The sequence below is a fragment of the Dipodomys spectabilis genome, unplaced genomic scaffold (genome assembly GCF_019054845.1).
Source record: "Dipodomys spectabilis isolate Male_0828 unplaced genomic scaffold, ASM1905484v1 ptg000043l, whole genome shotgun sequence".
Classification (NCBI taxonomy): Eukaryota; Metazoa; Chordata; class Mammalia; order Rodentia; family Heteromyidae; genus Dipodomys; species Dipodomys spectabilis.
In genome coordinates, this window is record NW_024870720.1 from 28,115,962 (window position 1) to 28,143,517 (window position 27,556).

The 27,556-nt window shown below is 35.7% G+C and overlaps 1 protein-coding gene across 2 annotated transcripts in view; it reads right to left on the reverse strand.

Annotated features, from left to right (window-relative positions):
* The window catches only part of Ankrd17 (ankyrin repeat domain 17), a 139,216-nt gene that overhangs the window by 53,897 nt on the left and 57,763 nt on the right, over nucleotides 1-27,556 (reverse strand). Inside the window, exons 3-15 of one of the 2 annotated variants that reach the window (XM_042678388.1) lie at nucleotides 25,639-25,795; nucleotides 22,065-22,212; nucleotides 21,712-21,859; nucleotides 19,378-19,611; nucleotides 15,268-15,362; nucleotides 13,397-13,634; nucleotides 11,293-11,484; nucleotides 10,878-10,987; nucleotides 9,231-9,318; nucleotides 7,324-7,451; nucleotides 6,991-7,134; nucleotides 6,159-6,261; nucleotides 3,959-4,711 (exon numbers count right to left, since the gene is read on the reverse strand). In XM_042678388.1, coding sequence (XP_042534322.1) covers nucleotides 3,959-4,711; nucleotides 6,159-6,261; nucleotides 6,991-7,134; nucleotides 7,324-7,451; nucleotides 9,231-9,318; nucleotides 10,878-10,987; nucleotides 11,293-11,484; nucleotides 13,397-13,634; nucleotides 15,268-15,362; nucleotides 19,378-19,611; nucleotides 21,712-21,859; nucleotides 22,065-22,212; nucleotides 25,639-25,795 — 2,538 coding nt within the window. The remainder of the gene's footprint in view (nucleotides 1-3,958; nucleotides 4,712-6,158; nucleotides 6,262-6,990; nucleotides 7,135-7,323; nucleotides 7,452-9,230; nucleotides 9,319-10,877; nucleotides 10,988-11,292; nucleotides 11,485-13,396; nucleotides 13,635-15,267; nucleotides 15,363-19,377; nucleotides 19,612-21,711; nucleotides 21,860-22,064; nucleotides 22,213-25,638; nucleotides 25,796-27,556) is intronic. The other variant, XM_042678389.1, reaches the window with a different exon arrangement.

Genomic DNA, 27,556 nt, shown 5'->3' on the forward strand with positions numbered 1-27,556 from the left:
AGCAATCACACTGACTTATAAGGACAAAATTAAAAGATCAAGGTAGAAATTAACATATACACACATAAAGTTTCTTCAAACAGACTGATGTTAGTTTATCTAGGTTGGATTTTGCTATGGTATTGTTTCCACCCAAATGTGTAAACTTAAGTAATGACTAATTAAGGTCTGTATTTGAAGTGGGAGAATTCCAAGATGGTGTCATATGATATAATGAAGATTCAGCTGGATTCTTTTTTTTGCCCCTGAGTCGAGGGGCTTGAACTCTGGGCCTGGGCGCTGTCCCTCAGCTCTTCAGCTCAAGGCGAGCGTTCTACCACTTGAGCCACAGCACCACTTCCGATTTTCTGAGTGGTTTATTGGAGATAAGAGTCTCACAGACTTTCATGCCCGGGTTGGCTTTGAACCGAGATTCTCAGATCTCAGCCTCCTGAGTAGCTAGGATTACAGGCATGAGCCACCGGCACCCGGCCAGCTGAGGATTCTTTATTCTTTGTTAACTCAATTCTGGAGTTAACAAAAGAATATTGCTTCACTCCCCTTTCCCCAACATTAGTAATGCTAAAATGTTACTAAAGTACAGGCATTAATCTTTGAATGGTTAACAGGACTATGGTAATGTGCTACCAAAAAAGTTATCTATAGACAGAAAATCATGATCGACAACTTGATCTGAAACCAGGCAAAAGAGGTTATGATCCTGCCAAAAATAAAACTAAATTGAACTCATAACAATTAAAAACACAATTGTCAATTAAGAAATTGACTTCACATAAATTCTTAGGTCGGGCACAAACATACACTATACATTATAGCAACACACATTCTATAATCATACAATTTTAAGTTTACTTAAAAGTCAAAGGAAAAACAAAGAAAAGAACAAAAAACAAAACAAACCAGTTTTGAGTCCTTATGGAGGATCCAGAAAGAGAGAAATGGGCATGTACCAAATATATTAAATTGCTCATCTAATTTTATCTTGATACTACTCCATTTGTTAATTTTGTGTTAAGAAAGCAATCCAGTGACACAAATGTACATATTCTAGATATAAATTTCAAAATCTTATAAAACTATAGCTATCAAAGTAGATTGTGCATTACTTTTCAGTATGATTTTCACAAATGGAAATACTAAATAAAAAAGTAGCTTAAGTAGAATGAGCAACCCTATCTGAATCACTAATTTTTATTTCATGGTACTAGAAATAAGTGAAAAAATATTCTGAGCTTTAATGTTAAATGACCAAATTATAATTAACAGTCCAACTGGAATAATTTCTTCTAAAAAGAATCTTTCTCTTCATTTCCTATTTCTTTGGTCAAATTCTTTCATATGTAAATATCAAAAAAATAAATCAACTTACTTCCAATCTTTTAAGGAAAGTAACAAATGAAAACTGTATACATGAAAGTACTCGGGTACACAGTTTACGTGCGGGAGTTAGGATTAGGTTTAGAAATAGAAAAATCACAAGTTCATAAAAGTCTTAACACTGAGTTAAGAAGAGAGAAATGGTCAATATCAAGTTATTCAAAAAGGTTAAACAGGGATCTAATTTTACTTTGGCAAGGATGCCAAACAAGAAAGAATAAAGATTTTTGTTAACTAAGTACTAGAAAGGCAAATCTTACAAGTAATAAATGAGTGTTCTCAAGGTATAAAGAAGAGGGTATACTGAAGGGAGAAGAGAACCTAATGAGGTTATGGCATATTAAAAAACTAAAAAAAAATTGGAAATGATTATTAGCCAATTGAAAGGGCAAATTCTACTTCAGAAGAGAAAAAGAAGAGAGGGAGAGGGATGGGAAGCCAAAGAAGGTCATTTGGACATACACATAATGCTAAGACAGAGTTGTAGAGAGATACCCAGACATTTTAAATTCTATACTTTCTCCTAGCTATTTCTTCTTAACATTAATGAGTACAATTTTTTTTAAAAAGTGCATTTAGGTCAGCACTGGTAGCTCACATTGTAATCCTACCTACTCAGAAGGCTGAGATCTGAGGATCATGGTTCAAAGAGAGCCCAGGCAGGAAAGTCTATGAGACTTTCATCTGTGGCTCAAATGGTAGAACACTAGCCTTGAGCAAAAGAGCTAAGGGACAGAGTGTAGTCCCACAGGACCTAAACACACCACACACAGACACATGCGTGCGCACGCGCATACGTGCACACACGCACACACACATTGCATTTGTCATACTTCCTAAAAAGTTATATTCTTTGAAATTTTTGTTGCATACAGAAATATCAATACAGAAAAGATATTTGGACTGGGCATGTATATAAATTCACAAAAAAGCTACTTCACTAAATTCTGGTAATTCTCATCAGCATAAAATCTATATAACTACTAAATCCTTTTTGACAATTATACTCAAGTACAACAAGCAAACTCTAATAGGATATCAAAAAAATATTCAACACTCAGTATGGAATGTCTGTCCATTCATTTGAATGGTAAGTAATATTTAACTATATAGACAGCCTTAGGTAGCTTTGACTGCTAGAGTAACTTAACTCATAACTTATCTTAAATCTTTTATTTTTTTGGATCTAGGTTAATGGGCCACAATCATACTGTCAAATTAGAATTTGTTCACAGAATATCTGAAAATATTTAATTTTACTCTTTAACCAGCTAGCAGTAAGCAGAAACAGTTTTCAAATTTATAGGCAAGTCTTATACTCCTCAATATATAATTATTATAGCATTTTTCCCATTAATTATTAGCGCTTTATTTTTCTTGGTTGTACCAAGAAATTCAGGGCCTCATGATTGCTAAATTCAGAGCCTCTACTACTTGAACAACACCTCAGTCCTGAACTTTTTCTAATGTGGTTATATGATCCTTAAGATTGGGACAGATTATTCATTTCACATATTTGTGCTGATGACGCAATATTAAATTAGGTCTGGGAGACTAACAGCAATAAACTAATCCTCACTAGTTTACTTCCTTTAACTTATTCTATTATGTGTAATCTCATCATAACACATAATACCAAAATGATTTAAAAATCAGAAAAAGTCAATCATGTAAGTACAGACCAGTAAATAAAAAGGTGGAATAGAGAACAAAATGATCAAAATTCAACTATTTACTCCCTTTGTTCTTTTCCCTTCATTCAAGAAAGCAAATTCTTTTTTCAGTATAACATTCCTATGAAACTAGGAAATCTTATCCCATTTTTGCTACAGAATTCAGAGAAAGTAAACACTCTAAACTATCAGCATTAAAACAACGTTATGAATAGTTCTTGCCAATGAAACAAATAATAACAACGAAATAACATTTTTCTGGCCACATATTCAAAAATAAGTCATCTATCATACTGTCAGGGACCGCAACTTCCCATAATACAGTTAGAGACTACACATTAACATTCACAGGGAATAAACCACTGAATTACAGTATACTGAAACTCTACTTGGTTTGGTACTTTATTAATGTTGTAAAGGTGTTTTTGCTTGTCTGTTTTTAAGTATCCATCAAGTCTGAAGTCTGGTACATTAGGACAGAAAGTATTTTTGATCACGAAAAAGCTCCCTGTTATGTCCTACTAGTTTTGAGCTTGAACTTCTATCATTTTTCCAGGTTATTGGTGTGAAAACAGAAGTAAAAAAAGCCAAAATTCAATCTCAGAGTTCTGAACTTAAAAGGGAAAAAAAAAGCAAAAGTAAAAAGCAAATTATCAACCTCACTACTGAAAATCCCAGACTACTCTGCAAAGCCAGAAAGCTTCAGTCACTTGTACTGTATGAACCAATATTTAATTCGACCTGAATCCATCAGAGGACTTCTTAGATTGAACTAATATTTCTAAAGATATATATGAGTCAAGAGTCCAAAAGTAGTTCTCAAGTTCGGTAATGGAAAAAATTCTGGCACACTCTTACTAGCCTTAAGCAATCATATTTGATACCTGCTCATAACAATATAAACCCACCTGCCATGATGTCATCCAGCGTGTCATTGAGGGTCTGAGCAGGGCTGGCTACCATTAACCCTTGTTGTGTTTCTGTCAGAATTCCTTGCCCCAGCCCTGCCAACTGTGCTTGGCCCAGTACTGGCTGTCCAACTATCACTCCTTGAAGTTCTGTAAGGTTTGCGATGGACCCTGGAGGCAAGGGACCTGCTGCCAGAGGCAAAGCTTGAGGCATCGCCAGAGGCTGGATTGGTGCAAAACCCATCTGAGCAGCAGTCTGCTGGGGTTCATCTTTAAGCAAAACAGGATCCACTTGTTGTAACCGTGCATAGTCTCCCTCCGAAAGCTGCTCTCCAACCCCAACAGGAGTTAGTAGTCCCAGATGTTGGCAAGACTGTTGCTGTTGCTGTTGAAGTTGAATTCTTTGCGCTTTAACCTCTAGATACTGCTTTTTAAGCTGCTGCTGAGTTTTCAGTTGTAACTCTCGTTCTACTTTCTGTAGTTCCTCCAGAATCTTTTGTTTCTTCTGAATCTGTTCCTCCCTTGTTTTATTCAGTTCCTCGATCTTCTCCTTGGTAAGTTGGTCAGCATGAGCCAGTTCCAAGGATTGCAGCTGTGCATTCTTTTCTATGGCTTCTTTTATCCTCTGTTCCAGTTCTGTTAACTTTCCCTGAGCCTCTTCTACAATGCTCTCTGGAGACTGATTGGTGATGTAACCCTGTACATCCTGGCTGTTTGCTGGCAAATGGCTGCTGGACTTTTGTTTAGAAGCAGCTGTGTGAAAAAGAAACCCCCTCAGAAGTGCACATGAATGGCATCCTCATTACAGAGTTACTGTTGGGAGGTTTAGTGCCAACAGTTATGCACCAAGTTATCATATCCACAGAAGGTGAAAATGTACCTTTAAGGACTTAAAAACAAATTCACCTTCTTTATCAATATAAAATGTATGTATTTTATGTGCATAGAGTAATCTCTGAAAATCAATTTCATAATTTAAAAATTATCACATGGCTAAATTTAGACAATAGAAGGATGTAGGTCTGTGATATCTAAGTGGTGCAATTAAAGTAAAATCTAAAATTATGTGTAGGTATTTCATATGATCATAAAGGTGTAAAAACTCACCATAAGAACAGAGAAATAATGCTAAATTATTAAGGTGTAGAGAAAACTTAGACCTCTAAGTCAAGATTTTTCCACATTTACTAGTCTGTCCTTTTAACACACACACATACACACCAAGAGTGCCCAAACTACTAAGAAGTACCAAGAAATTAAAATCCAACTAATTTTATGTCTTTGTTGGGGGGGAGGGAGGGGGTCTATCATCTCCAAGACTGTTTTAAGATATAAATTCACATATCCACACAGCTATCTGGCCAATAGAGAACTGGGATTCAGTTTCCCCGGAAGAGATGCTGGACTATGCCATCCTCTGTATCTTCTGACAGCCAGGCGAATGGACTGAACTGGCTACAGATTTAGCAACCAATTGAAAAAGGTACCAAGGCTTTAAGTTGGTAGTAGTGACTGAAAGGAGTTGGTGGAAATAACTTAGTATTTTTGTTGGTAAAACAATATAGGTAGCCAAAAGCAAAATATAAAAACTGCAGTGGTTCTTCAAGTAAACTTTAAAAAAACAGATTTAAACTGGTAGGTATAATGTTTCGGGACATACTTAAGAACATGCATGGTGTAACATCCACAAATCAAATATGGACCTCAGAATTCTAGAGAAATGAACAAGTACATCTCAAATAACTTTTAATTATTGGTTGAGGAAAGGTATTCATATATAAAAATCTATGTTAAACCAGCTACTTTAAAATAAAACTTAATATTTGATCCAACTTGTTAATCTTTATGTCTTACATCACTACAAGATTAAGTAAATATTTTATGAAAATATCACCCCATAATACCAGGTTAACATGAATGAAAATTGTTAGAGGAAATCATGGATAACCAGAATTCTATCAAAAATGAGCATTTGAATTTCTCTTGCTAACACTTTTAATTCTGGCACATATAGTGTCAATAACTATCTTCACTCATAATTACATGTTTTTTTTAACTGGTCAGAAATTCTTGAATTATTCCAACTTTGTAAAATTCATTTTGGCGGAAAAATAATTTTAACTGCCTAGCTTTGTTTAAGCTGGGGATGTGTGTGTGTGGGGAATTATTGTACAAAATAGTCTTTAGAAGTATAACTGACCTTTATTCCTGATGGGAAGAGTAGTGGCAACATTGGCAGGTGGCTTGTCAGGCTCCTGGGGTGGTACAACCATGGGCAGTGCTTGAACTGGTACACGAGGTGCCTAAGACAAAAGACACTCATTGATTACATCTTCCCTTCCTACATAATTCATTAAATACTATGCTAAAAACAATGTTATGGCCGGGCACTGGTGGCTCACACACGCCTGTAATCTTGGCTACTCAGAAGGCTAAGATCTGAGGATCGTGGTTCAAAGCCAGCTCAGGCAGGAAAGTCCAAGAGACTCTTACTGCCAATATACCACCAGGAAAAAAAAAGGAAGTGGCGCTGTGGCTCAAGTGGTAGAATGAACACTCATCTTGAGCTGAAGAGCTTAAGGACAGTACCCAGGCCCAGAGTTCAAGCCCATGACCAACCAAAAAACAAAACAAAACAAAACATTATAGATATATTGAGGAGTCTTTAATGTGACAATGACATATTTTCTAAAAATATGTTGGTATCAAAAATTCTTTTTTTGTGTGTGGTAGGAACTTAACACTACAGCCTTATACATACTAAACATGTGCCCTGCCACTGAGCAACAGCAATAGCATTCTTTTTGAGAATAAGTTTTGAATTCAAGTTGCTATACTGACCTTAGTAAAAAGGTAAAGCAAAATGTATCAGCCTAAAATATGTTACATCAGATGTTTGTAAAATGTAATCACTATATAGTTATAAAGAAAAATACATTTTCTAACCCAAAATAGTCAATCTAGTCAAATAAAGTATACACAAAAAAGAGAAAAAGAAGGCATAATACAAAATGCTTAAGTTTGAATCTTACCCTATTTAAATCATGAGACGGAGGCGTTAACTGAGTGACTTCTGGTGGAGGGGCTGAAAGCAAGTTATTAGGATAGTCTAAAAGATAGCAAACAACACTTGTATGACCACCTTTTGCTGCTTCTATCAACATAGTTGAGCCATCCTAAAAGAATGAATAAAGAGGAAAAAAAGTTAGCTTATAGACATGCATTTAGTTAAAAAAAACTTTTATAGTAAAACAGGAAAAAATACTCAGAATGGATTAAAAATGTAACTTCTACATGATATTCTGTGAGGATTAAGAGTGAAGGAATGAATTTATAATGCTGCTTGGAACACCTCAGTTACATACTTTTAAACGGTGTGTAGGGTCTGCCCCATGAGCCAAGAGTAGTTCTACGACTGCTAGATGACCACCTGCACAAGCCAGGGACAGTACTGTATGGTCATTATTAGCTGTGGTTCTATTCACATTTGCTCCTAAATCAGAAAAGACAGAAAAATCACTGTAATGTTTTTGCTTAAAATCATAAAGTGAATAGTGTAAGGAAGCCCCATACATCCTTTACTCAGCTTCAATAAATACAAACACACAGCCTATCTCAAATTCAAATAAACCCCTATCAATTGCCAGCAGCCACTTTGAATTATCCTAAAGTTAATCCCAGATAAAAATGAAATACGCTCTCATGTATCAGAAAAATAATTATATTTTAATTGGGAGCAATTGCATTATTCTTAAGCAACTATATTAAAAATGTATAAAGTACAAAACTTCATTTACATGTTCAGTTCTGCTTTAGAAAAGATAGCTTAAAAGCAACAGAAATTAAGCCACATTACTCATATTGGCTAAATATATAAAGAATGAACAAGGAATAGAAAACAAGCATAATATCATCTCTTTTTTACATTAGGAATTATCATAATTATTATTTATTTGTAACTCCTTTCTACCCCTCCCCCCATCCCTGTTGTAATCTGGGAATATTTGATTTGGATAACTGTGCTAGGTAATGGGCCAAATGTAAATAAAATAGCAGGAAGAAAGTAAAATCAAAATAATTAAATTAAACCTAAAAGAGAGGATAGTAACGATATACAATACTCCATTTTTTAAATTTTATATTATCTTTAATTAGTTGTACAAAGGAGGTTCAACTCAACATCAGTTTATGAATACAATGCATCTTGACATTATTCTACTCTTGAAACAAAGTATTACACAGGTGGACCCATTGCAACAATGAGATGTACAAGTCTTTATGTCGAAAACGAACTTTAAAACTTGGGGGGGGGGGATATGGGAAGGGGAAACAAAGGAGGAGGCCACAATGCTTGATAAGAAATGTACTCATTATCTTGCCCATGTAATTGTAACTCCTCTGTATAGTATTTTCACAATAAAAAAAAAAAAAGAACTTAAAAAAAAAAAGAAACCTAGAAAAGTTCAAGTTCAATTTTCCCACCACAATAAGGATTCTGTACAATAGCTTAACATTATCAACAATAAAGAATATTCTATTTTTTGTACAAAAAAAAAAAGAAAAAAGTATCACAAATGTATACTTATAAGTACTAAGGATCAAAATGTCTGCAATAATGACCAGTAATTTTGTATAAACAGAATTTTTAACTATTCTCATATAAATTTGTTTCCTTTGTGATTTTGATAAAATAATATATTTTAACCTAAAAGTTATTTATAGCCAAACTGTTTTGTCAAAAAAAAAAGGAAAAAAGTGAAATCTTTAATGTGATAGTTTTAAGAATGCAATAAACTCATACTGAAAAATTACTTTACTTAGGTCATTAGGTCTTTGGTATTCAAACTAGAATTATCAAGAATGAAAATTCTCATGCATTTTGCCATCATACAATTTCAATTTTGAACATTTGTTGAGATACATTTATAACCATCTCTCTCTATAATTATGGAGAAAAAAAGTCTTAGGCCAAAAGAAACCTGCTACAAATTTCTAAGTAACAGAAATATCAAAATCCCTATGTCAAGTTAATATTGTAACACATGAACATGGACTATACCTATCTTAAAAGGTTAAAAAAAGAGAAATTTTCATTTGTAGAATAATTTTACAGCAAGATTGAAAACTTGATATAACAACTGTTGTGTTACAAGACTATTGTCAACTATCCATCATTTATCTTCTTTACCTCTCCTCAAAGCTCTAGATGCCACAAGCGACTTTAGGGGAGGGGAAAGGAAGAAAAGTAGGAAGAAAAGTAATTTCATATTACCTTTACTAATTAAGAACTGAACAGTGCAAACATGACCAGCTCTTGCAGCTTTCATTAAAGGAGTTCTCCCACCTTCAGATTCATGCTCCTGTTTTGGGAAAAATACAAATTTAATTTATATGTCATTGCTGGAGAATAATTGTTCTTAATGAAAATCAAAAGAATTATATTAGCTTCTGAAATCAGTTCATAAAACAGCACTTTTTCAAGTCAATTTAGAAATATATTATAAAAGTCTATCATATTAAAAACACATTTTGCAGAAATAATCATTTAAAATTGGGAGTAACCAGGCTTAGTGGTAATCTAAATACATATTGTAGTTCCTCCTCTCCCTATAAAATAGATCAGAGATGGAGTAATATATATGGATGGCATTCTAGTTTGCCTTTACCAATCCAAGTAATATTCCTTATATTTGGTATAAATTTCTGTATGTTCAACATTTCCTTCACCTTACAGACAACTTTAAGAACAATAAGGTTAATAATAAAACTATTGTAAATAATTATTAAGAGTTTTCTAAAGAATATAGAAAAAAAAGAGAATGTATAGGATTGAGCAATTGTGAATCCTATGAGAAAACTTTAGGACTTATAGTAATAAATATATATGTCCAAAAATTAAGTATATAATTTATATATTACACAAGCACCTGGCTAAATATTCTTGATTGTTCTTTTAAACTATTTGGTTTACTGCTACTAATTACGCAACCAGTAATTATTACATTGCTGTATATTTCTTTCTTTTTTTGTCGGTCATGGGGCTTGAACTCTAGGCCTGGGTGCTGTCCCTCAGCTCTACAGCTCAAGACAAGTGCTCTACCACTTAAGTCACAGCTCCACTTCTGGTTTTCTGAGTGGTTTATTGGAGATTAGAGTCTCACGGAGTTTCCTGCCAGGGCTGGCTTTGAACTGCAATTCTCAGATCTCAGCCTCCTGAGTAGCTAGGATTATAGGCATGAACCACAGATGCTCGGCTGCTGTATATTTCACAGACATGACATTTTCATGTAATTGATTTTATATACCTAATCACAGTATCTGTTTTACCTTCCTTTATTAAATTACAACTTAATTAAGGGGGAAAGGACTATTATTGACTGTTTTCAATACTTTTTAAACTAAATAAGGTTCTTAATATCGTTAACATTGCAAACATACAGTAAGTTTTCTAAAATAGCTAAGAAAATTCTTAAGGAAAATATGTATTAAAATGTGTAACAGAAAAATTTCTCTTTCCAATGTAGAAAAAAATAGCATTACAAAAACTAATGGCAAAAAATACTGTACTTATAGCTTCCCACTTACTTGGGTGGCATCCTATCATTTTAACCATACCTTCAGCCCAGCTTTGTGCTGATCATTTTGGAGGTGAGAATCTCTAAAGTATTCTGTCCAGACTGGCCATGAACTGAGATAGTCAAAATCTAAGTTTCTTAAGTAGCCAGGATTATAGAAGTAAGCCACTGGCACTCAGCTAAATAACAATTTTAAAAATTAAGGTTTTAAAAATAGGGTGGAGGTATAGTCTAGTCATAGAACACTTGTCCTACCTTATGCAAGGACTAAGAGCCAAAACTCAGCAAACAAAGACAAAAATACAAAGAAAACAAGAAAAAACATTTAAAACTAAATAGCTTACCAGATCTGCTCCTGCCTGAAGTAAGACATCTGCTACATCAGTATGACCATTTTCACAGGCATATGTTAGTGCCGTATCTCCTGTTGCTGTTGTTGCATGAACATTAGCTCCTGTAGCAGTTAGCAAAATTTTATGCTTAATGAGAGAATCATACAGCATAAATAAACATAGGCTACTTCTAGAAGATAATCTAAATTTTCTGAAGTTAGATAAAAATAGCCTTATCCATTTCTAGGAAGAGAATGCTTTCAGCAACTTAAAAAAAAAAAGAAAAAAAATTAATCACAAACAGAAACTGAAATTTAAACTGCACATAATTCAGAACGGTCTATCACACCAGTTCCAAAAGAATAATTTGCACTATTGAAATTTTTTTCTTCATGGAAAAAAGAACTCTCAAATACAAAATACATACCCGCAGCTAGTAAGTATTTAACTAATTCCAAATGACCCTCTTGAGCAGCTTCCATTAAAGGGGTAGAACAGCCTAGTTCTATATCAGCTCCTGCTTTAATGAGAAAGTCTGCCACTTCCAGAAAACCTCCGCAGCAAGCTAGAGTCAAGGCAGTTTCTTGAGTTTCTTCTGTCTGTGCATTGATATTTGCACCTAAAATAGAGATTCAAATGAAAGTATGTTCATTATTTTATTTCAGACATAAACAAAATACGATTAACTATCTCATAATCATGTTATATTACTATACTAAGAAGAATGTGTCCCCTATTCTTAAGAGGTTTAAAATAAAGTTTAAAATACACCATTAATAAAAAAATCAAACCACATTCACAAGTCCACATTTTAAATGACATAGCCAAAATATTTGTTTAGTCAGAGATACAAGTCATATGGTAAAGTGTTGGTGGCTCATGCCTATATTCCCAGTTACTCATGAGGCTGAGATCTGAGGACCACAGTTCAAAGCCAGCTCAAGCCAGAAAGTCCATGAGACTCTTTCTTTCCTTCAATTAACCACCAGAAAACCAGAAGTAGCACAATGGCTTGAAGTAGTAAAGTGCTAGTCTTGAGCATAAGAGCTCAAGGACAGCACCCAGGCTCTGAGTTCAAGCTCCACAAACAACAACTAAAAGTACTAAGAAGCTCTTGTCATTTGTCATGCAATATTCTAAGTATTTTATACATTGTTGAGGTATTATCAGCTAAGTTCTTTTTTTGGTCTAAGATCAGAACTTGAATTCAATGCCTAACTCTTTCATTCACTGGCTAGTCATGCCTATCAGTTGTACAATTAAAAACATGAGGTTAATTAATTTGCCCGCAGTAACATTACCATCATCTCTACTACCATAATCTCCACAGCTAACACTTAGCATTGTACCATGTTACAAGCCAGAGCTTGTCTTATATATGCGCATGTGCCCATACATCCACTTATCTATATTCTAATCCATCTCAAACAGCAAACTTAGATTAGAAAGGAGCCAAAGGTTAGAAACTTGTACAAAATTTCTATGTAGATTCAAACCTATGAAATCTGCTCTAAAATCTGTGCTTTTCAAATTCTAGTCAAGATAGCCTTTAAATAAAAGCCAATGTCATTCCTCTTGAATTTTGTACAAATATGAAAAATTGTTTTAAAAATTATTACTATATATTAATTGTACACTGTGACATTTCTACACAAGCACATAATACACCTCTCACCAACCTCCTATCTTTTCTTCACTTTCTCTTAATATCCTCTTCTTAAAACAATTTCAATAGGCTTCACTGTTCTGATTTTCAGGTGTAAACAAAATACCTCAACTATATTCACTTTTTGCCCTTCTAATTGTAACTCACTACCACAAAGGAACCCATTTTACTCTTCTATCCTCTTTTTTTGTTTCTATATAAGTTTACCAAAGGATTTTACCATTTCACATGTGTATATATTTTAATTAGAACTACCTCTACTGTTTGAGAATTATTTCTAGACTTAAGATATTTTAACAAGTAAATTGTTTCACTTTTCCCAGTTTCTTATATGTCTTGTTTTTTCATTGTTTTTCTTTTTTGTCTAAACACAGGTCGTACTATGTAACCAGGCTGGTTTCTAACCGTAGTCTAAAACAAAAAAAAATCAAGATCCTAAGTACTGGGATTATAGGTGCACACACAAGTAGCCTTTCATTCTCATTAGTCATTATGGCAGTGTTTCTCATATTATTGTATGAAACGTTTTAGTTCTATTATTAGTAAGAATTCAAAGAATTCCCTCAACATTATCAGCTTGACAAACATTGGATCTTATGGTATCCCCTACACCAGGTCCAGTTCTGTTTACTTCTCTTTGTTATTCATACTACACATGCCTATAACACTTCTCTGCTATATTAAAGTCTATCTGACTTTGTTTAACAATATGGGAGCCACGTTCATGGTAACTACTTTCTAAATCTGGATACCAACATTTCACTGCAAATCTACAAGAGTGGTAAAATATTCAAATTCAACAAATTTATAAAAATTTTGCTCTTATGTTTGGTTTATGCTTTAGTGTCTTGACTGATTTGGTTACCTTGTCCTAGAAGTAAGGCCACCATTTCTTCATGTCCTTCACGAGCTGCTTCCATTAAAGGTGTATAACCTTCATCATTGACCTCTTCCAGGCTAGCTCCTCTTTCAATAAGTAAGGCTGCAAGTTCCACATGCCCACCACAGGCAGCCAAAGTCAGTGGTGACTCAAATGAATCAGCAGGCATGTTTACTTGGGCACCGCTGTCAAGAAGTAACCTAGCTACTTCAACGTGGCCATCCTAATCATAATGCAATTAACAAGAATTAAATCCCCATTAAAAACATCTTGAAAATTCTGAAATTTCTCAATTATTATACAATCAAGTTTACTAACCTTCATTTAAATAAGCATAAATCTACATTTAGCAGTTGAAGAAAACAATATTTTATTATGCAGTTAATTTTATCACAGATTACTTAAGTACTGGTAACCTCAAGAACTTGTGGTCGATTCTATTTTTCCTTCAATAAACGTTTCTATTTATTTTTTAAATAAACTTCTTTATCTTCTATTTATTACTTCATAGATACATCATATTATTCCAGCCAGGTACCTGCACCTGTCTCATTACATTATCCAGGTCACTTTGTCAACTAATACCGTCTCCCCTAACAGAGAGCCTTGCTACATAGTCCAGACTAGCCTGAAACTCACTATGCAGCCCAGGCCAATATGTGTGTTATGACATCCAGCTATCTTTCATTTATTTACAAAATTTAATTTCAGTGTACATTTGGCAGGTTTTCAGAATAACATATCTTATTAAAAAATAACCAAAAAATTCTATTCATAGATTTTCTGATAGAGTAACAGTAATACCTACTTTTCCTCACCACAGAAAATTGTTAAAAATGGTATTATCAGTTAGGTGTTTTACGGAAATTATCTCATTTAGTACTCACAAGAACCCAAGAGAAAGGTATTATCTTCACTTTGTAGATGAAGACTTATGTTTGCTCAAAAAGACAAGTATTTAGGTAATAATAAAGACTATGACAAAATAATTCAATTATTAAATGATGACTTTATAGTATCTTTAAAAATCAGTAAATTAAATCCAACAACCTTTTAATAATAATTTTTGAATTAAAGTTGAGACAAGAAATTACAAATTCATCTAGGTTCTTTTACAATCTTGACATGTTATTCTCATAAATATAGCTATGGTTTTATTCTCATCTTTGTCTATTATGATCTACCCTCAAGTACAATTCTAAGGTACAATTCTAAAAAAAATCCTTCAGGGTTCAGCAAAGACCACACAGAGAAGGAATTATGCACCACAAAAACTACTATACAGCCGGGCGCTGGTGGCTCACGCCTGTAATCCTAGCTACTCGGAGGCTGAGATCTGAGGATCGCGGTTCAAAGCCAGCCCGGGCAGGAGAGACCGTGAGACTCCTATCTCCAATAAATCACCAGAAAACCGGAAGTGGCGCTGTAGCTCAAGTGGTAGAGTGCTTGCCTTGAGCTGAAGAGCTGAGGGACAGTACTCAGGCCCAGAGTTCAAGCCCCACGACCGACCAAAAAAAAAAAAAAACTACTATACAAATATTCCTTTATCTTATTGGTTTGAGGTATATACTGTACATAATATAGTATAGATACTCTAGACATTGTTCCTTTAATGTCACTGACCAATCTTTTAAAAAAAATCACTTCTGTACCAACTAAAACATCAGCAAAGGATTGAGAGCTAAGGAATTGCAGCTTGTATTATAAATCTTTAGAAAATATTTAATTTAAAGAAACTTAAAACTATTGGTAATTCAGATAACTAGGGTTCCACTTCACAATAAGTTTATGGTAATCTTTTGTCTCACTATTTAACATAAAAACATTATTTTATGTATATACTTCACCAATCTTACCATGCAAGCCTCCATTAGAGCAGTATGCATTTCATCTGTTTTATGCTCTTGATCAGCTCCTGCTTCCAAAAGAAATCTCACCATCTCTAAATGACCTAAACCAAAATTGTGTTAAGATTACTCAGATAATTCATTTAAAAAATCTTTTTACAACACAGTGATCTTTACTTATGACTAAATATTAAGCATAATACTAAAGTCAACTATGAGCTACCCTCAATTTTTTTTTTTTGGGGGGGGGTCAATTTTGGGGCTTGAACTCAGGGACTGAGCACTGTCTCTGAGCTCTTTTGTCCAAGGCTAGTACTTTACTCTTTGATCCACAGCTCCACTTCTGGTTTTTCAGTGGTTAATTTGAGTGAAGAGTCACAGGGACTTTTATGCCCAGGTTTGAACTGTGATCCTCAGATCTCAGGCTCCTGAGTAGCTAGGATTACAGGTGCTCATGAGTCATGGGAACCCAGCTACAACTTTTAAATAAGCTTTTTTTTTTTGGTCGGTCATGGGGCTTGAGCTCTGGGGCTGGGCGCTGTCCCTCAGCTCTTCAGCTCAAGGCGAGCGCTCCACCGCTTGAGCTACAGTGCCACTTCCTAAACTTTTAAATAAGTTGTACTTCTGCCCTAAGAAATGACCTTCATTATAATCTCTACTGTAGGTAAACAAAGATGCCATGTTTGAACATCTGAAATACCCTGTTTGTAACATTTTAGGAACATAGGCATGCCCTACTTATTTTACTTACGCCACAGAATAAGGTAGTTTTCAAAACTATTTCTATGAGGAAATACATTTGAAATTTCAGTAACCAAGGTAATTTTCAGGGGTAATCATCTACTTATTGTAAATTAGGATCTGCATGTTTATGAAACAATATAAATTTAATTTCTACTTATCTATAAAGAAATATATTCACTGAGATACATACACAACTTCTGTATTGTTTCAAATAAACCCTATGTTTAAGTTCAAATATTCAGTGGTTAAAAAAGCAGAGTAAAATATATTACAAAAAGACTATGTAAGAAAAAAAAAACTTCTCTATCTGACCCAGCTTTATTTGGAATGAACTAAGCGATTTGTAACCAAATGCAAATGAGAGGGAAAGACAGTGGAGTTATAGGTAAACAGTTAAAACAAGACTTCAATAAGAGCTAGGTCTTTAGCTACTTTCCAACCTCCTATGTCATCTCAACCTATAATCCTCAACCTCCAAATAGCTGAGTAAGTTTTCCATTCAGTTCATATGCTAGCTCTCTTATCTCTTCGTCAACCTAGGTCCTAGGAAACCTCACCAGATGCAGAGGAGTTTCATGGATCCTGGGAAGTAGTAGAGATGCATTCCAAAAGTTTAGCTCCCCTAAATCAGCTTGCATTTAAAACCTGCAAACCTCAACCTCAGGTGCCATTTTCAAAAAGCTGAGGTGAGGTGAGGTGAGGAGAATCAAAGTCAAAGCTCTCTGACCTGCTAGGACTCAGTACTAAAATATAGACATATCTGGGTTCAAAGAGGAGAGAACTATCTAATCAGCCAAATTCCAGGCTTTACTCCTCCCCCTCTCAATGAAGTCCAGCCTTTATCAAATTACAAAACAGGGCTGGAGAAGTTAAGGATCTTCAGATGTGTTCCCTACTGGAAAATTTGTGGGTCAAATAAACAAAGCATTTAAATAAACCATGGTACTCTCCTCAGTGAAGCTCAGCCTCTTGCCAAATTACCAAGAGAGTTGGAGAAGGGCCTTCAGCTGTATTACCTATCTAAAAACCTGTAACATCAAATAATCAAAGCATTTAAAGTATGTTATTATTTTAATTTAACTTAAACTTGAGTCACGTATTTAACATTATTTTCTCATGCTCTTAACAAAAATTATTTCAAATGATATCACAGTCTTGGGCAGTCTTAGAATGGAACAAAATACAAACAAGGTTAGGTCTAGGCTGAGGAAATTAAAGGCCATGATGCAAAATTTTAGGAGCCACTCACATATAGTCTTATGCAAGCAAAGATGTATTAGCCCTGAGAACGATTGCTTCTTTACATTTTGTACCTGTTAAAACTTTTTCTTGATACCTCGGGGTCAAGAATGATCAGTTATTTTATGATACAAATATGGTACAGCTGGAGATGATATGAAACAATGAAGTTAGTGTCTACAGACCAAAATTTGCATAACTCTTTTAAGTTCCTTATTTTATAAAGCAAAATAAATAAATAAATAAAAAACACCTCACTTTAACCTAAGAATTTGAAAATTGTTTACCCTGTGACTGCTTTTTAACAATCTAGAATACCACAGACCAGACATCCTTTTAGGTAATTGTCTGGCCAGTCCAAAAGAGTTTCCGGTTGTTTAAGTCTGTTATTCTAGATACTCAGGATCCTAGTTCAAAGCCAGCAAGTGAGAGAAAGTCCATGAGATTCTTATCTCCAATTAACCGCTGTTAATTATCTCCAATTAACCGCTGTGGAGCTGTTGTTCAAAGTGGTAGAGTGCTAGCCTAAAGCAAAAAAACTCAAGGACAGTGCCCAGGTTCTGAGTTCAAGCCCCACAATTGACCAATGTCACATACACACACACACACACATAGTTTCAGGTGAGCTGGCCTTTTTTTCTTTCACATATACTCTTAGCACTAGAAAAAATGTTCCCACATGAAAAACTACAACAAAATTTAGTTCATTAAAATTAAATAATTTTCTGATAAAACTGGATCAACTGTATTTATATTGGCTCTGTATTTTAAACATTTGCATATTAAACATAAACATTTTTAAAAAACAATATTTAGCTTATGACCCATTTATTAATTGGGTTATTGATTCCTTGGAGTTAAAATTTTAAGTTCTCTGTATACTCTGTATAATAGTGAACTGTCTGATGTGCATCTGGCAAAAATCTCCTATTGTATAGGCTAATTTTTAGCTTGTTAGCTATGTCTTTTGCCATGTAGAAACTTTTTAGTTTGATGCAGTCCTATTTTTTTTAATCTTTCTTTGATTTGCTATGCTTCTGGGCCTTTACTCTGAAAGTTCCTGCCGTGCCAAGGAGTCCTAATGTTTCTCAAACACCTTCCTGTAATAGTTTCATTTCATCCCTCACAGAGGTCTTTGATAGGAGTACTTAAAAGGGATAGAGTGGGGTGTCAAGGGAAGGGGGATAGACTAATGAAGAAAAAAAAGTGAGGGAGAAGTAACAATGTTGGAAATGAACATTACAACTTGGTGGAAGGGAGAGAAAGTAGAAGAAAATGAAGGAGGAGGTAATAATGCTTGACAAATGTACTTATTACCTTACTTCTGTAACTGTAATCCCTTTGTACATCACCCTTAAAATTAAATTAAAAATAAAGAAGTGAGGGAGTGCAGTAAAAATTTCAATGTTTATCCTATACATTAAGAAAAAGTGAGGGGCTGGGAAGGTGGCTCAGTGGTAGAGCGCTTGCCTTGCATGCATGAGTCCCTGGGTTCGATTCCTCAGCACCACATAAGCAAAAAGAAAAAAGCCGGAAGTGGTGCTGTGACTCAAGTGGTAGAGTGCTAGCCTTGAACTGAAGAGCTGAGGGACAGCGCCCAGGCCCAGAGTTCAGGCCCCACGACTGGAACCAAAAAAAAAGAAAAAGAAAAAAAAAGAAAAAGTGAGGGTTGGGAATGTGGCTTAGTGGTAGAGTGTTTGCCTAGCATGCATGAAAGCCCAATTCCTATCACATAAACAGAAAAAGCTGGAAGTGGCTTTGTGGCTCAAGTGGTACAGTGCTAGCCTTGAACAAAAGAAGCTCAGGGACAGTGCCCTGAGTTCAAGCCCAAACACTGGCAAAAAAAAAAAAAAAAAAGGAAAAGGAAAAGAAAAAGAAAAGTGAGGGAATGAGTTGAGAAGGTAATAATGTTGGAAGGAATGACATTGATCAAGATCCCTTTTATTCATTAACTGCTTGGTTTAACAGCAATTCCTTTCTACAACTACTTAAAAATAATAAATAAAATAAAAACATTCAATTCCATATCACAATTGCCATCTTACCCTTAACTAAAAAAAACAAGATTTTTAAAACATCAAAACAATGTAATTTCATGTTTTTAAAACTTTTGCTTTAGAGAAGTGTATACTGTACCTTTATAACATGCTAATGTAAGGGCACTCTCCTTAAATTCATTGGAATGCGTATTAATGCCAGCCCCATTTTCTAGCAGCAATCTGGCTACTTCTACATGTCCAGCACTTCCAGCTTCCATAAGAGGAGTATGACCATTTTCATTATGGTCCTCAATACTAGCACCGGATTCCAAGAGCACCTTTACAACATCTACATAGCCTCCAGCACAAGCATATGTCAATGCTGTATTGCCTATTTTAATAAGGAATACAAAAAGAGAAATCAACATAAAGCAACAGAAACACCCACAGCATTTACTTTACATTAAGAAGAGTGATAAGACTGTAATCCTAATAAATATAAATAAATATTTTGCGTGTTTGGTTTTTGTTTTGTAAAAAAAAAAGTAATCCTTAAAAGATTTACATTGAAAGATTCACATACATAGGCAGGTACTTTTTTTTTTGGTGCGTTGTAGATCTTAAACTCTGGGTTTGGGCACTGTCCCTGAGCTCTTCAGCTTAAGGAGAGCGCTCTACCACTTGAGCCACAGTGCCACTTCTGTTTTTCTGGTGGTTTTTGGAGATAAGAGTCTCATGGATGTTCCTGTCCAGGCTGGCTTTGACAGTGATCCTCAGATCTCAGCCTCCTGAGTAGCTAGAATTACAGGGATAAGCCACCAGCGCCCGGCTGCATGTACTTTTTATACAACTGTAGAGTTGTGAAAGAATGGAACAATTCTACCCCAAAACAGAACTTGTTTACAAATGAGAAAAAAACTACATTAACTTTAACCAGAGAAATTACAAACTTCATTTAAAAATACTGTCAAGTATAGGTTAAGGTTTGAAGACAGCCTGGGCAAACAAAACTTCAAGATTCTTATGCCCAATTAACCTACAGAAAGTTAGAAATGGAAGCATGGGTTAAGTGGTAGAATTCCACTCATAACTGAAAAAGTCCATGAGGCTAAGACTTGTCCCAGCACTGGCAAACAGCAAAAAATAAATCATCATTCATACATAAGTACATAAAATATATTTATTATTTACATATAATACATATACCATATATATGAAATATTTTTTAAACTTTTTTTTTTTTGGGGGGGGGAGGGGCCCTCCGGTCGTGGGGCCTGAACTCTGGGCCTGGGTGCTATCCCTCAGCTCTTCAGCTCAAGGCTAGCACTCTACCACTTGGGCCACAGTGCCACTTCCAGCTTTTTTTCTTTGTGCTTATATGGTGCTAGGAATCGAACCCAGGACCTCATGCATGCAAGGCAAGTGCTCTAACACTGAGCCACCTTCCCAGCCCCTATATGAAATATTACTATAAATTTAACAATACTTATTTTGGTTTCACTAAAATGCCCAACACTAATTTGATAATTAGTTAACAGTGATGTCTTTTTTTTCTCTTTGAATCATGTCTCACTATTTAACCTTGGCTATTCATGAACTCCTGCTTCAGCTTCCTGATATCTAGGCTTATAGGTATGTACACTAAACATAAAAGAATTCTTAGCCGGGCGCTGGTGGCTCACGCCTGTAATCCTAGCTACTCAGGAGGCTGAGATCTGAGGATCGCGGTTCAAAGCCAGCCCGGGCAGAAGAGACCGTGAGACTCCTATCTCCAATAAACCACCAGAAAACCGGAAGTGGCGCTGTAGCTCAAGTGGTAGAGCGCTTGCCTTGAGCTGAAGAGCTGAGGGACAGCGCCCAGGCCCAGAGTTCAAGCCCCACGACCGACAAAAAAAAAAAAAAAAAAAGAATTCTTGTGGATAACAAAAATCTCTCAGAAGAAAAATCAATCTTTCTTAAAATAAAGATTTTGGATAATTTAGCTATTTAAAACATCTAATAACTTTTACATCAAAGAAATTAAAATAACTATTTTTACACAACTGTAGGAACTTTTACACAAATCTATTGGGCTGAGGTTATACAATGCCTTCATAACTTTCTTTTCCCATGGGTCATAATGTAACAACAGTAAGGTATGACAGACCAGTCCCTTGATTTCTATCTTTCTATTCACCCTAGAAAACAGGAAACTTGGGTTTGAGTACTATAACTCATTGCTCTCAACTTCCAAGAGAGTTCATGTTTCAACTAACCTAAAAGAGCATTGATAAGCAAAGTAATTGTCCTGATAAGCAGAACAGGAAAAAAATTCATTCAAACATATTCTATTTACCTCAAACCTCATATACAGATGTACATATATATGTATATATATAAAACATCTAAAAAATAGAGAATTGTGAAAGTCACACTAATGTCATTACAATGTGAAACTATTATAACTGAAGAATGTTACTATTTATTGAAACTGAAAAAAGACACTTGTGACCTGTTGAAGACTGTGCGTTGACATCAGCTTTATGAGCTAGCAGCAACTTCACAATTTTGACATGTCCTCCATTAGCAGCAGCCATTAAAGGTGTAATGTCACCTTTGATCCCCCTGTCTTCTACATTTGCATGCATTGCCAACAAAACCTTAGAAAAGAAAGTAAAGTTTAAAGAATAGTGTAAAATATTTTCATCAAAAAATTGTAACATTCATTCTTAAGACTCATAAGGGTTAATTTAACATACAAAGTATTTGACTAACAAAACTACCTGTTGAATTAAATGGCTGAAAAAGTATACCATTTCCTTAATTAAGATTCTCATTTTGAAATTTATATATGGTAACACAAACCTGTGCAAGCTCATAGTATCCAGCAGAACAAGCTAAACAAAGGAGGCTCTCTCCTTCCTCAGTGTGTTCATTTACACTTCGCCCTTCAATGAGTAACTTCCGCACAGCGTTTACATCTCCTTCTGAACAGGCTTCTGCCAAACTGCGGCTATTTGAGGAAGAATATTGTAATCTTAGGATATAATATAAAAATTGTACAGTATGTTACTAGTTTGATATCAATCTTAACAGTAGTGCTAACACTGGAATGATTATTTAATAAACTTAACATTTCATAACAAGAAAGCTCAAGGTTGATTGGGTTTAAATTCTTACATATAAAAGTCAGTGAGTTGAGCTGGTAGCTCATGCCTGCAATCCTAGCTACTAAGGAGGCAGAGATGTGAGATTTGTAGTTCAAAGCCAGCCCAGACCGAAAAGTCCATCAAGACTCTAATCTCCAATTAACTACCCAATCACCAGAAGTAGAGCTGTGGCTTAAGTGGCAGAGCACTAGCCTTGAAAAAAAGATCAAGGTCAGCATCTAGGCACTGAGTTCAAGCCCTAGGACCAGCACGTTTGCTTGTGTGTGTGTGTGTGGTACGAGCATGCCCCCCCCCCCCACATCCATGCAAGGAAAAGGGCAGAATCACCTGAATAGGACATTACTAGCAATTTAGACTGAAACAAACAAAACCTGTTTTTGTCCTTTAGTAAAGTCTTCAAAAATTATTACTATAAAGATGTTCTTTTTACTTTTGGATAAAATTCACTCTAAACTTAAACGTGAGGATCCTGCTAATCTCGTTATTTAATATATGATCAACTATTCTATCATCCTTTTGAAACATGGCCTTGTCACCTCAGTTACTGAAGGCACCTACCATAATTGGGGTTTCACTACTACCTCCGCTATTACTACTAGCGACTAAAGGTATCACATTTATCCCAGGTTATGACAACACTTCCTGACATCTCTGCTTTCATCTTAGCTCTTCTTCAAGCTCTTTCAACAAGGCAGCCAAAGATACCTCACTGAAAAGCAAGTGTATCATGTCACTATTCTGCTCTAAACCCTCCTCATAGGAAAAGCCAAAACTCTTACAATGTCTAAACAGTGGTAGGATATCATGTCTTTTCCCTTTTAATCTCAGGCTTGATGTCTTCTTCTTTCATCTTTATGCTTTAGGTACAGTGGCCTTGTTTTTCATCAAATATATTAAATATGCTCCAACCTCAAGTCCCTCTGGTAAGACAGATGCTGTCTTTGCTAAATGGCTCTTTAAAATAAGGATTTCTGACATATTCTCCAATACAAACAAGCCCTACCCTAGCATTTCCACTTTCATATTGTTACTCACAGTTCTTAATTGTATTTCACTTCATTGTAATGTCCCTTTATCAGGCTAAAGTCTCAACTATTAATAGGTTTGGCTCTTTGTTTTTTGTTGTTGTTGTTGTTTTGCCAGTCATGGGGCTTGAACTCAGGTCTTGGGCACTATCCCTGAGCTTTTTTTGCTCAAGGCTAGCACTCTACCACTTGAGCCACAGCATCACTTTTGGCCTTTTTTGTTTATGTGGTACTGAGGAATAGGATCCAGGGCTTCGTGCATGCTAGGCAAGCATTCCACCACTAAGCCACATTCCCAGCCCCGACGTTTGGCTCTTACATGACTCAATTTCTTCATAGTATACTAATAGTCCTAAGACTCAGCACTCTCTATTGTTATTTTATTTTTTTTTTGCTGGTCCTGGGGCTTGAACTCTCTCTGGGCCCCGGTGCTATCCCTGAACTTCATTTGCTCAAGGCTGTACCACTTGAGCCACAGGGCCATCTCCAGCTTTTTTGAGTACTTTGTTAGAGATAAACAGTACCACAGACTTTCCTGCCCCGGCTGGCTTTTAACTGTGATCCTTAGATCTCAGCCTCCTAAGTGGCTAAAATTACAGGTCTGGTATAACACTGAATATTAATGAATAGATCCCAAGATTAACTAAAAAAAAGTAAATCTAAGACAACAGCTCTAAAAATAGCTATGAGAAATAGAAAATTCATAACTTGTCAATTTCACATCACCTCTTATGTGATTAAAAGTTGTTTCATAAAAACAAAGAAGACACTTCTTTTAAACAGATAGTTTTTTTTGTTTGTTTGGGTCCAGTCATGGGGCCTGAACTCTGGGCCTGGGCGCTGTCCCTCAGCTCTTCAGCTCAAGGCTAGCGCTCTACCACTTGAGCCACAGCGCCACTTCCAACTTTTTTCTTTTTGCTTATGTGGTGCTGAAGAATCAAACTCAGGGTCTCATGCATGCAAGGCAAGCACACTACCACACAAAATGATAATGATATCATTTTCTCTCTAAATTCATAGGTACACACAAAGATGTTTTGGCTAACAACAAACTGCACACATGACAGGGATTATCATCTACTGATCTTATATAACAATCTTACTATTGGAAAGTACTGGTACTTCTGTGGCGTTCACAAAACACTAACATTGCTAAAGATCCCATACGTCAAAGCTATTCTCATGGCTGAACAAGGTAGAATCATAAAAGAGTATTTTCATTTTCTCAATAGCTAAGAAAGCCAATAAGAGCTGAAAATTATTAACACATTAATAACTCTCTTCAGTTACTTCTTTGGAATTTATGTTCATTTTCAACAAGTAACCATAATTTTGCCTATGAATGAGTTGGTTGTATTTATTGCATATTATCAGTTTGTAACTTGAACCATCAAGTTACAAAATAGTTAATGAGTGGTCATTAACTACAAATGAATTACAGGAGATAAGAAAATAACATGCTTTGGACTCATATTCACAAACAAGAACTGGATCAGTTTTTATTATCTGTCTGTCTGTCTATTGCCATCTACCCATTTTATAGGAATGAAGGGAGGGAAGGAGAGGGCCTGTATTGAGAATTAAACCCAGGGGCCTTGTGCTTGCAAGATGGACGCTCTATTATAGCTATAGTAAGTTAAGAAAGAAAGGGAGAAAGAAGGAAGAAAAGAGAGAAAGAGACAGAAAGACAGAAAGGAGAAGGAAGGAAGAAAGGGAGGGAGGGAGGGAGGGAGGGCAGGCGGCCAGCCAGGAGCCCATGACTCCTGCTTATAATCTTAGCTACTCAGGAGGCTAAGATCTTAGCATCATGGTTCAAAACCAGGGCAGGCAAGAAAATCTGCAAGACTCATCTCCAATTAAAGACAAAAACCCAGAAGTGTACATGTGGCTCAAGTGATAGAGCACTAGCCTTGAGCAAGAAATCTCAGGGACATGCTCAGGACTTGAGTTCAAGAGACAGGATTGGCCCAAAAAACAAACAATAAAATAAAATAAAGCTAAAGATATTAGTAAAATGCTACAGAATTAGGCTTGTTGTCAGACAATGGTGGTTTATTCCTTTGTCACTTATGTGACTGATTAATTTATATATCTCTCAATTTCTCATATACAAAATAGGAATTATAACAAAATCAAACATTATATCTTAAGATGGTAGCAATGTGAAGCATAAAATACATGCTGCATGTTAACTATTTTTATTGAAAGATTGTTTCATTTTAACCATAGCAAATGAGTACTTACTTGTCCGACTGCCCTGCATTCGCTGTGCTTTCAGCTCTCATACGGGTAAGTGCAGCAGCAGCTTCATCCAACGCACAACTGACAGATGATGTCAACCTCCGGAGTACTTCAGGGTCTGCAAAGGCCTTACCATCCGCCGTGGATAATTTGCCAATTCCTATATTAGTTTCATTCCAATATGCACATACCCAAAAAGGAAAATAAAGCAAAACTCACATTACTTAAATCTGTATATCTTATCTAACCTCGAAATAGAACAATGGACATATATGTTGTCTGTCTAGAATCTTTTGGGAAATTCCTCTTCTCTCCAAAAAAAAAAAAAAAAAAAATCATCTTATTTCTTCCATGTGGTATATGATTGAGACTACTAGGAGCCTTCATTTAGGCATCTGTCAAGTCTTTGTAAGAAGAACCTATGTTCAAAGGTTGGTAAACTGGTAAGATGTGAATCATGAGCTTTCTGGTCACTTTTGTCACAACATACAGAAAAAGACTGCCCAGCCGGGCACCGGTAGCTCACTCCTATAATCCTAGCTACTGAGGAGGCTGAGATCTGAGGATCATGGTTCAAAGTCAGCCCGGGCAGGAAAGTCATGAGGCTCTTACCTCCAACTAACCACCAGAAAACTGGAAGTAGCACTGTGCCTCAGGTGGTAGAGTGCTTGGCTTGAGCTCAACAGCTCAGGGACAAAGCTCAGGCCTAGAGTTCAAGCCCTAGGACAGACACACGCGCAGGCACACACACAGACACACACAGATACACACGTATATGTATACATATGCGTATACATATATATGTATGTATATATGTCAGAACTCTTAGGAGGGAGGAATAGTGAAAAGTGGTAGAGATTTTAAAAAAAAAATCAATGAGGGAATTTCCAATTCTAAAGGACAATGATGTCTGGAGTCTACACATGATCAAACTATCAAGCATGGAGACAGAGAGACTTTATTTTCAGATAATTTCTCAAAACACTTGCCTCCTACACATCCTTTATCAAGAAGGACATTACATACCTAAACATTGCTCAATCTCTTCACAAAACAATCAACAAAGAAATAGCACCTAATGATACATAAGGAAATTCACAGCACAAGTGACTATTCTTGCAAAAAGTAAAGTAGTATGGTCTGCAGCAGCATTGTAATTTCTAAAAGCTACAGCACACAGAAGTACAATAGCAAAATCACAATGTGGGAACAAATGAGTGTTTCCTCAACAAAAAACGAGAGGAGGAACTACTATGATTAAAATACACAAAGAAAAATAACATTTTTAAGTATGCGAACCTTGTTTGGATCTTGATTCAAATAAATCACTTCTGAGAAAAAAATAAAACAGTACAAAGCCAGGCCTGGTGCTGCAAGCCTATAATCCTAGCTGTTAACCCTCAAACTTATGAGACAGAGGCAGAATTTTTAGTTCAAGGCCATGTGGGAATACATAGCAAGAAATTATCTCAAAAATTTAAAAAAAATTACATTGATATCTACTGGAGGTAGATAGTGAACATAAAGAGTCATGCCATTCTAAACTTCCTTTTTTTTTTTTAACAGTTAAGCTTTTATATTTTACAATATTATCTTCATCTTTTGCCAAGCTTAAAACTGTGTACAGAGCTGCAAAGGGCTGGGATAGGGACATGAGATTGTTCTGTGAGGACTAGGCAATAGAGTCCATGGCTGTATCTGGGAACCTCTCTATGCCTCATTGGGAGCATCTGCCTACAGGGCTCAGGGTCCAAGTGGCTAGCATTTGGAGCATATGGTTGTTCCAAGAGGAACTAGACCAGGTAGGGAGTAGGGCCAGAAAAGAACTTTTCTATGAGAAGAAGTGGGAAAAAGGAAATTTGAGGCAAAGTTCTGGGACTCGAGACCAGGGTCTCTGGATCTAGGTGTTAGTGAATGACAG